General features: G+C 29.5%; 1 protein-coding gene and 1 long non-coding RNA gene across 4 annotated transcripts; one reads left to right on the top strand and one right to left on the bottom strand.

The window, feature by feature from the left end:
• Positions 1-3,099: 3,099 nt before the first annotated feature.
• On the bottom strand, positions 3,100-5,361 carry LOC128195460 (uncharacterized). Of its 3 annotated transcripts, XR_008247034.1 has the most exons (4): positions 5,226-5,348; positions 3,596-3,796; positions 3,424-3,522; positions 3,100-3,315 (listed from the first exon to the last, which is right to left on the bottom strand). It is a non-coding gene; the product is annotated as an uncharacterized LOC128195460 (long non-coding RNA). The 3 variants fall into 3 exon arrangements; XR_008247030.1 differs by lacking the exon at positions 3,596-3,796 and having other exon boundaries at positions 3,409-3,522; positions 5,226-5,361; XR_008247031.1 differs by lacking the exon at positions 3,596-3,796 and having other exon boundaries at positions 5,226-5,361.
• On the top strand, positions 4,028-6,061 carry LOC108319161 (GDSL esterase/lipase At2g23540). Its single transcript, XM_017550200.2, has 5 exons — positions 4,028-4,286; positions 4,600-4,730; positions 4,833-5,081; positions 5,162-5,417; positions 5,509-6,061. The coding sequence occupies exons 1-5, from the start codon at positions 4,028-4,030 to the stop codon at positions 5,730-5,732; spliced, it is 1,119 nt and encodes a 372-aa protein (XP_017405689.1). The 3' UTR covers positions 5,733-6,061.
• The last annotated feature ends 4,969 nt before the right edge of the window (positions 6,062-11,030 follow it).

The raw sequence follows: 11,030 nt of genomic DNA, 5'->3' as shown, positions 1-11,030 counted from the left end.
ATAAAACCTTAAACTTCACATATTCTTTCAAAAACTCTACTCCCAAACTTAATTTAGGTAACCTCACCTATTTTCATTCATATTGCTAAAGAAAAAAAATCATAATTTTTTATTATCTTTATATTATAGATATAAATTATTTATCTATTCATTGACCAATCTTTCATCTGTCTTTCCTACTTATTGGAAATTCATGTCAATTAAAGATAAAACTAATTTATAGTATGTAAATGAGTACAAATCTCACCTTATAAATTTATTTTGTGAGATTGATTTAAGTTTAAAGTCTATTCTTTACTATGATTTATTTATTTTTAATTTATAAATATATATTTTTGAAATCATATATTTAACCTAATGTCGTTAAGAACGTCAATTTATTTATCTATTGTTTTTATGAATATAAATAAATGTAAATCAATTCATGCATTAATTTTTTAAAAAAATAAATCATTGCGGGTTTTGACTTAGGGATACTTGTTTTTAATCTAGAATAAAGGGGTCCGTCGTGAATGGTAAACAGGTAGAAAAAGTATTTTTGTGGTAAAGTAAAGATTGGTTGTATGCATTGATGGGATAATGGGCCCAGGTCCAAGTTAGGTTGAAACGGGCCTGTATCGTTTCTTTTTGGTTGCACGTGTGTGTCTCTATTCTACGTTTTGGAAGCTAATAACCAGTCCTCGCACCTCATAGATTATTAACATTATTGGGCCTTTTTCATTTGGATCATCATCATCGTCAATACCATGGAAACCTTCCTATTCCTAACGTATGTGCTTCGAATGGACCCAAAGATTAAAACTTTCTTGTTTTGTTTTCAATCATTCATCAATCATCAAGAGATACTTTCTTTAGCGGGTAACATGTCACATAGGAATTTTAAGGCGAAAAAATAGAAAATTATTTTTTTGGATAATACTATTTTTACATGATGTGTAATGTAAGTTAATTACTATTAATCTATTATTCATTTCTTATCACTTCACATTTTTTTTCCGTGTCAAATAATTCTTTCTATTATAATTTCAACAAAACAAAAACCTGAACCAATATTATCGTAAAAATATAATAATATAAATAAATTATTAATAAATTAAGTAAAATGATCACCATAAATTATTAATAATACCAGCATAAACATTAGCTTCATTAATTAATCTAATAAAATATTCCACAATATCATATCACCATTCCATAATTTCTTGTAAAAGACATTATGTTAAAATGTGAAGAGCTCTGCTGCTATTTGTTCTGATTTTTTTTTTTCTTTAAACTACCTTTCTTGTGTTTCATACAACGGAATAACTTTGATGATTGTCCTATCTATAGTATTTTCCTAGGCTTTAAATCTTATACAAAAATGTTACCATTTTTTAAATCTCAAAAACTATTATATTGATATATCTCCTAATGTGGTTTTTCATGAGTCTTCTTATCATAAACTTTAGAAAACTCATAACTCTTTATCTCTTCCTGTGCCAACCCATTCTAATCATAGCTCTGCTGATTTTTTTACATTTTTAACTATTTCTCATTCTTCCACTTTACTTGATTAGGTAATTCTACTTCTAACATCAATATCCTTTCTTCTACTAATGATCATCATACTATTTCTACTTATTTTTTAATCAAATTAGTGTTCTTGTTAATGATGTTTCTGATTATTTAAGTATTCTTCACGATCACGTAAAACACCTATTGAAATAACGAAAAACATTAGAAAGGAGTAGAATAGTATTGTGGAAAACTTTTTGTTAAAAGACATTTAACAACTTTGATAATGATTAAAAAGTTTACACAAATTGTTAGACACTTGATTTGTAAAACAATGTTTAACCTACACATTTAAAGATAGATAATTTGTCAAGAGTTTTATCAAAGTTAATGTAGTATTTTAAGAAGGACACAACCTTTGAAGAAAATTGACATTTAGTAACAATTGTGCATGTCAAAGATTAATTTTGAAAAAAGGTAGTGTTTGTAAACAATATGTTTTCTGAAGGTAAAACAATAAACACAATTATTTTATACTAGTTCCCTCAACTGAGCTACATCTGGTTCTTCTCTAAGACATCTTAGAGGGTTCCGTTATAATCTCAACAAAATTATAACTGAGTATTAGCACCGCTCCTGTTTACACCTAGTCAATCTTGGTAACATATGTTATATTGACTAGTTGAATTTCACCCACTCCTGATTTTCAATAAACAATTCTGGTATATACTTGATACGTTGCCTAGTTTGAGTTTCACCCACACTTGGTTTCTACTAGACAATTCTGATAACTTTGTTACGCTGCCTAGTAAGCGTTTAACTCAACTGAGTTAATAAAAAAAGTATTTGAATTATTTTCAGAATGTACAATCAATCAGATTGTTTACAAGTCTTAGATCATAACTCTAACAAAGAGAATGTGTTTATGATATAACTCAATCAATACCTTACAAGATTTTTCTCCTTCTTACGAATGTAAGCTTATAACTTTTTCGGACTTTCAGGATTTATAATTGTAAGAGTATGAACTTTCTTTTTCTTTTATCTTTCATGTGGTTTATATGTTTATTCTTTTAGTTACCAATAACTTTTAGTTTATAAATCGGTCTAAATTTGTCAATTACTAATTATTTTTTGTTACTAAAATTGCTAATTATTTATTAATTTTCTTGTACTGTAATCCCTGATATGCATTTTTCGATCCAATTTTACGTGTTAAAGAATGAAGAACAACGAATCTTATAATTCACACTATTTACTTAACAATTATAATACAACAAAAATCTTTTATCAAACTTGTAAAATATCCGCAGTTATTTACTTAACAATTATAATATAATAAAAATTCACGTCATTCTATAGTTACCAATTAAGATTAAATTGTATAATTTTTTTAAAATTGAGTCCAAATTGACACTTAAAAAAAAACAGGAATCAAAATCTTGTAAAAAATGAAAACACATTTCAAGTTAGCATGACATTAAATGCTAAATAACTTTTTAGTCTCTTACAATCTTAAATATACCATTTGATTTTGTTTTTTCGTCTAAAATAATTCAGATGTATTTACAATCTTAACTTTTTAGTCTGCAATTGAGTTTTGCAAAAGAAAAGTTTTGAATTTCGATACTCATCAAACGTTTTATGAGATTGAGTTCAGTTTTCAAATTGAAAGGACAGAAAAGAAAAAAAGGCATACGGCTGCAGGAGAGTTGAGAGTGGAGAGAGAAGTTGATGATGGTTTAGATTAGATGTCGTTGATCTTCATGGTTCCAGCACTGTCAGGGGACTCCACTTTTCTTTTCAATCTTCAATTCATATCTTCCCTTACACGTTGAATAGAGAGAAATGAGAAACTAATTGAAAAATGAATCATGAACAATTATGAATTACTAATACTTTTAAATTTTGTACAAGTTTAAGATTTACTGTTTCTTGGCCCATTTGTGACGAGAACCTCTTCTTAGCTTTGGGCCTTGTTATTAGCCCGGTTCAGCCCCTTCAACCCCAAAAAGATTGTTCACAAACCTTCAAAAATAGAATAAAATTTCAAATGTTTGGAGTTTAGAAGCAGTTGGAAGGATAAAGAAAAGGGAGAAACCTGGTTTTCTTGAGTTGTTGAGTGCAGATGGACTGTTGTATTACTTTCCAATAACATGAAATTAGGAGTTAAGGGTTGGTTTTAATGTCTTATAATTAAGATCATAAAAAAAAGACCAAAGTCCCTCACAGCTTTCTTCTGTAATTAATTGTCTTGTCGAATAGGTCATCGTGGATAAAACTAGGCACCCTGTGACTTTGTCTACAAAATCAAAATCTTTAATTGATGAATTCAACAGCAGGGTGAGAAATATGCACAGATGTTGATGACCAACCACATGAAAATCTTTATTCATCCAGTGCAGTCCTTTGGAATCTTATTTTTAATGAGAAAAGGGTCAAACCAAATTAAAACATGATCACAAGTTTTCTCACGCGAAGGGGAAAAAAGTGGTCCTTATAAGGCTCTTGGCAGAGCTTTTCAGTTGCAGCCATGGCTTTCCATTGTTATGACATGTTGGTGCTTGTGTTTTTTCTAGTGAACATTAGCTTTTATGGAAGTGTAGATGGTCAGAAAAACGCTTTAGGAGCCTCTTTCATATTTGGAGATTCATTGGTGGATGCTGGAAACAATAACTATTTGTCAACTCTTTCTAAGGCAAACATCCCTCCCAATGGAATTGATTTCAAGGCCTCTGGGGGAAACCCCACTGGCCGCTACACCAACGGAAGAACCATTGGTGATATAGTTGGTAACTTTGTCTTCTTTCTCACATACCAAGATCTTTGTGTTTACCTATTAGATTTTCCTAGTTAACAAACAACAACATTTTCAATTTTTCAATCAACAACCTTACATGCATAATATAACTTATATATATATATATATTAATCAAGTTATACTACTAAAAAATATTGACAATACTTATATACCGTATTTGTTTTAACATATATTAAGGTGTGAGGAATGACGTTGAAAAAATGGAAATTAATATTGAAAAACGTGTCTCATGTCTTTTCTTAACATAATTAATGTGTTGCTGTTTATATTTTAATATTTTTCAGGAGAGGAATTGGGACAACCAAATTATGCCATACCATTTTTAGCACCAAATGCAACAGGGAAAACCATACTGAGTGGAGTGAACTATGCTTCGGGAGGGGGAGGAATAATGAATGCTACTGGAAGGATATTTGTCAGTATTTTTTTTTTTCTCTGCTGTCTATTCCTTACTTAGTCTTAATCATTCTGTGTAATAAGGAATATAACTGTGTGGAGTCAATAATTTTGTTTTCAGGTGAATAGAATAGGAATGGATGTTCAAATAGATTACTTCAGCATAACAAGAAAACAAATTGACAAACTGCTGGGTGAATCAAAAGCTAAAGAATACATAACGAAGAAATCCATTTTCTCTATCACCGTTGGGGCCAATGATTTTCTCAACAATTACCTTCTCCCAGTTCTCTCCATTGGAGCCAGAATTTCTCAAAGTCCAGATTCTTTCATAGATGACATGATTACTCATTTCAGGGCCCAACTCACGGTAACAACCTCAATCTAAATTTAAAGCCAAATTCTATAATCGTTTTAAGAAAATTAATTGTAAATTGAATTGAATGGCAGAGACTGTACAAAATGGATGCCCGAAAGTTCGTGATAGGAAACGTTGGGCCAATAGGATGCATACCTTACCAGAAGACCATAAATCAGCTGAACGAAGATGAGTGCGTGGATTTGGCCAACAAACTGGCGCTTCAATACAATGCTCGATTGAAAGATTTGGTTGCCGAGCTAAACGACAACCTACCCGGTGCCACCTTCGTTCTCGCCAATGTCTACGATTTAGTCTCAGAACTCATAAAAAACTATAAGAAATACGGTAGATAATTGCTTTGATTTTATTTTTATGTGAAAAAAGTGTTATAACTATTTGAGAAATGAAAAAATGATATAGAAAGTAAAATTTGCAGGGTTCAGAACAGCAAGTAGAGCTTGCTGTGGAAATGGGGGCCAATTCGCAGGGATAATTCCATGTGGGCCTACTTCGAGTATGTGCAGTGATAGGTACAAGCACGTGTTCTGGGATCCTTATCATCCAAGCGAAGCTGCAAACCTAATCCTCGCTAAGCAGCTACTTGACGGAGACAACAGATACATATCTCCTGTCAATCTTAGGCAGCTCAGGGATCTTTGATCTTTCATCTTTCATTTTCTTTTATTCTTCTCTTCTCTTTCTCTACCACTACTTTTCTTTTTCCATAACATCTTTTCTCGTGCTTTCATTATTCACTGCAATTCACATAACGTAATTTACGACCGTAATTTCTCCTTTTCTTTTATTATTATATCTGTGGTGTGATTCTGAGTTTTAATTATGTTGACATGTTAACAAACAACACTTGACGTCCCTGTGCACAAAAAAAAGTGAGTCGCTATAGTCTGAATCAGACATGGGAAATTTTCATTTTCTTGTCGCTCCTGATGGTGACCATTTTGCAATAGATTATACCAAGTTTATATTTTCCACAACTTCCGCGCCTTGGTAGTTTAAAAAGTCGTCTAACCAAACCAACCTATTATTTCCCTTTTGGAATCTTGTATAATAGTCACAATTCCACTTAATCCCTCTATCACCCAAACAGTGCTACTCAATGCTTAAATCATAAATTTATACTGATTCATGTTAATCATCCTAACCTATTAAGCCAATTAGTTTCTACTAATTATTGTGACAAATATCATTGCACTTTTAACTATGTGTAATTTTTTTTTCTGTGTGGCCCACTTTGTACCTTAGTTTAACCTACCAAGTAGACAGTTGTGGTAGAAAGAGGTAGGTGAAGAGCTGCCATGTAAAAGGATTGTTGCCAAAATTAAAAATAACAATTCTATAGAGAAAAATTCTATAAATATCATAAGGATAATGATATTTTGACAACATTTTTTTTGACAATATTTTAACATAATTTACGTGTCATTTTGTGATTGGTCTAAAATTACTCTATAATCAATAATAATAATCATAAATATCAATCAAAGAATAACACGTAAATAATGTTAGAATGTTGTTAAAAAAAATGTTGTTAAAATATCATTATCCATACCATAAAACAATGTAAGACATTGTAAAAGTTAGGATCATAGTTTTAAGCACATTCATGAAGATTCTCTAATGTTTAGACATACCTTATGCTTCTTAGGAAAATTTTATTAAAACAAGTAAAAGTATTTAAATATATGTTGTCTTTTAAAAAAATAAGATTAAAGAAAAATTAATATAATTTTTATAAATTATTTAATAAATTAAAAATGTTTTAATAATTTAAAACATGAACAAAATATGAATACGAGAGGATAAGTATAGAAAATGAATAAATATATATGTTCATTTCCATTCACAACTTAGTATTTAGGTGAAAATCTACCTGTCTTGTATTTGTACACACAACTTAGTTCATAATGCACTAGGGTTAGGGTTAGAAAATTAAAAAATATGTTTTCTTATTAAAGTAGCTTCTTTTTTTTCATACATAAATTAAAAGATAAAATTGCCGAGAAACACAAGTCCTTCACGAGCTTCATTGATGTTTGCGAGAATATGTTTCTCCATTCTAAGAATGTATATTTAGATGTATTGTAATATTATAATTTTCTTGTCAATTTCAAATTCAATTACTTAAAAGTAAGAAATAAACATGAATTAAAATATACATTTTATTTTATGTTTGAAGAAATATTTGCTTTTTCTATGTGCCAAAACACAATTTATTAAAAAGAAATTAGAGGGACAAATGTAAGGCGTTGGTAAAAAGCAATAGGAACCTACATGTTATATGGACTGCTATTGTCATGATCTATTATGTCACCTGTTCTTCATAGATATTGGTTGCAAAATTGCACCCTAATTTATGTTCACTGCATTTCATATTTCCTTTTGTGAATTATTTCTGGAAATCTGGAAAAATATTCTAAAAGTCTACCATATGCAATCTTTTTACAAATAACCATAACTGTTCTTAGAACTGGTAGAATAAAAATGGTAAATGTTTTAGGTCTGTTTTTTTTTTAAGAAAAGTTAAAATGTTGTATTATAACATTTCTTACTGACTCTTTTGTAAACCAAAATTTTGACGATTGTGCACCTTCTTTTATTGATTTTCTTAGTTTTTGAATAACTTAAAATGAAGCGATGATATGATTAATTTAATCTGATACCAATTTCTAAGTGTTTGGTCACCACGTCTCTTCAAAAAGAGTCTTATATATTCACCTCTATACATTCTTCAAAGTTTCAAAGTTACTGAGCTTGACAAATAATTCCTCCACTTATTTTGTCTTTTTCTTGCACGAATTTTCGAGGCAAGGCACATAATAGTTCAATGAATGGGATGGAAATTAACGAATATATGCTCGGCTTGAAAATTTGTGGTATGTCAGGAGCATGTGTAGGAAAGTCTCGGATAATTTTCAATTTGCCTGTTGCATGCGTTGAAGATCAATATTCTAATATTTTTTTAAAACTAACTAAATCTAATAAGTTGTGGATTACAATGCCTAAATGTAGAAATAAAGAAACCAAAACAATTTATTAAAATAATTAAAACAAAATAGATATATAGAATGTAGAAGCTTATACAAATTAGTATTTGAATGAGTAAACAGTGAACTGTAAAATAATTATATTATATTATACTAAAATTTTTAAATAATTTATAATAAAAACTGAATTAAACTATAGTTTATTTTTAAAAAATTAAATATTAGAGTTGACTATGGTCTAAATTTGGTCAAACTTTGTCTAGTAAGTCATTTTCGATCGAAATTTAGTCATATTTAATCAAATTAGCTTGAACCAAAATTCGTCTAAATTTAATTTAATTGATCTCAATCAAAATTTGGTCAAATTCAATAAAATCGACAATAATCATAATTTGATTGAATTCGACCAAATCAATGACAATTAAAATTCAGTTAAATTTAACTAAGTTAACTCAATCAAAATTCATCCAAATTTGATTCAATCGCAAAAATTCAACCCAATCGAGTGAATTTGAACATTTTTCAGTGTAGTATAATACGCTAAAACAAAAAACAATTCATTTTAATTTCTCTCCATTAACTTTCTAATCAATTCAGTTTATATATGTATATTACATTTTCATTTACAATTGTATTTAATACTTCAATTGAGTGGAATTCATTTTCTCCAAACTTAATGACAATAGAAATAATAATAAAAAAAGATAAAAAAACAAATAAAGATTTTGGTAACTAAAGAGACTTGGTCCCTTGATTAAATAAATATAATCATGTATGTATACATTTAATTTTATATTTTAAAATAAAATAATGATCAATTTTGATAATATGTATATGTAATGTATTCGTATATGTAATGTATTCGTATATGTAATATATATAATATTGCTTTTTTGCTATTTTTATTATTTTTCTTTTGTAGCTTTTCATGTAGGGATAACTATAAATTTTAATTTAAAACAAAGCATTTGAACATCATGGCTTTCTATCTTTTTGAGGTTTGAACTCAGCACCAAATGATATTCTTTTTTTGTCATGCCTTTGTGCATTCGTTTTGTATCTTTCTTTGGTTTTAGAATATTGATTATATTTTAACTTTTTTTAAATATATTGATTCAAATTTATGTTATTATACAAATCTTTAAAAGGGAAATAATGTTATCGTTTTTAATTATATGTTTCTTAATTTTTAAAGCATAAAAATCAATTCAAAATCTATTCACTAACACATATAATCACTGAGATTTTTAGGTCACAGAGACAATAACCAATATAATATTTGACAGTGATTTCTTATTTACTTTAAGATTAACCACTGTAGCAAAACTTTTTTATGTCGGTTTTGGAACTAGCATAAAACAATTAGTATGGAAAGTTTTCACATTTTATGTCAGTTATACTACAATCGGCATAGAAAGTCTCATTCTTATTTTATTCTCAAATTCTCCATGAAACCTTAATTCCACTAAAGACAACATGTTTTATCCCGACCTCATGTCCATCGTCGTTGTCATTCATTTCTTACTTTGTTTCCCCCGCCTCTTCATTCACTGATAAGTGTGAAAAAAAGTTGTTTTAACACTTATAAATGAGCTCAATCTTGTAATTATTCATGTTGCTCCTCAGTGAAAAGTTATAATAGGGAGTAAATTGTTATGTAAAATATTATACAGGAAAGGATGCATCATTTGGACTCTGTCAGCCAATTTTCGCAAAGTGAAAGCCAAAATTCGCAGTGCCAGAAAAAGGAAATTCGCATAGTGCACCAGTACCTGTGCGCTGAGCGAATAACATCATTTAAAGGGCAGCAGTTAAGAAAATTCGCATAGCGCATCAGTACATGTGCGCTGAGCGAATTAATGAAGTTAAGTGGCTTTAAAAGACATGACAGAAAGACATAAACTATCTTTTGACACACGAACAAAGCGAGAAAAATACTGGAGAACTCAGGAGACGATCAGGAGACCTTTCAAGACATCAACACTTCACTTTCTGCAAGGAATTTCTGTAAAGAGTACATTTGAGATGTCTAGGATAGGCTGAATTTTCTGTTCATTGGAATTGGTTGTATGACGACACATTAATGTAAATTTCCTGTGCAATATATGTTTCTGTTCTTGTTCTTTTCTTGACTTGCTTTTGATTATACGGAAGTATAATTCTCTTTAAAAGTTCTTTTGTACTGGGAAATATTTTTAGAACTAGAAATGTAAGAAAAGAAACTAAAAGTAACTACGCTAGGAATAACTTATGTGCTTTTGGTCATTCTCAACATATGAATTTAATGCAAAATCAAAATTATCTGCTTATTTAATTAAGGAATTAATAATTCAATAGATAATTTTAAAATTTGTTTTAAGGAATTAAACCAAGATACTCTTAGTAAATGCTTGAAGATAGAATGTATGTTGTTCAGGATTTTATTGTAATGTTAGTCAAAGACCAATTCCAGTGATCTTTTATCATATTTTTCAATCTTAATTTTTTTACGTTGTTAATGTCACTCTAATTTCCAAATTGAAATCACAAATGTTATCATCAGTAATTGATCTTGATAAATAATTTTAGTTAAATAACGTGACTCAAATTCCCTTGGGAGAACGATACTCTTAACTTAATTTACTGTATTACTTGAACGATTTGGTATACTTGCCAAAAAGATATCATTCACATCCTCGAGGTTTACATTTTCACTGACCCTTTCTTCACCTCCAATATCACTCTTGTCATGCACTTCCTCGCTAAGGAGGTATGAGACTCATATGCCGACATAGCAAACACAATAAACACATTGTGTTATTGTCCCAATAAACACAATAAACACTAATACAAAAACCCAATAAACACAATAATACATTAGAATTCAAGGTTAGTCAGAGCAAAACGAGAGAAACTTGTACAACAAGAGCGAGAGTAAGAGTGACAAGCAAGTGCAGCGAGACAGAGAAGACGA

Source organism: Vigna angularis, chromosome 1 (genome assembly GCF_016808095.1).
Source record: "Vigna angularis cultivar LongXiaoDou No.4 chromosome 1, ASM1680809v1, whole genome shotgun sequence".
NCBI lineage: Eukaryota > Viridiplantae > Streptophyta > Magnoliopsida > Fabales > Fabaceae > Vigna > Vigna angularis.
The sequence above is the reverse complement of the archived record's forward strand: the minus strand, read 5'-3'. Positions and strand labels throughout refer to the sequence as shown.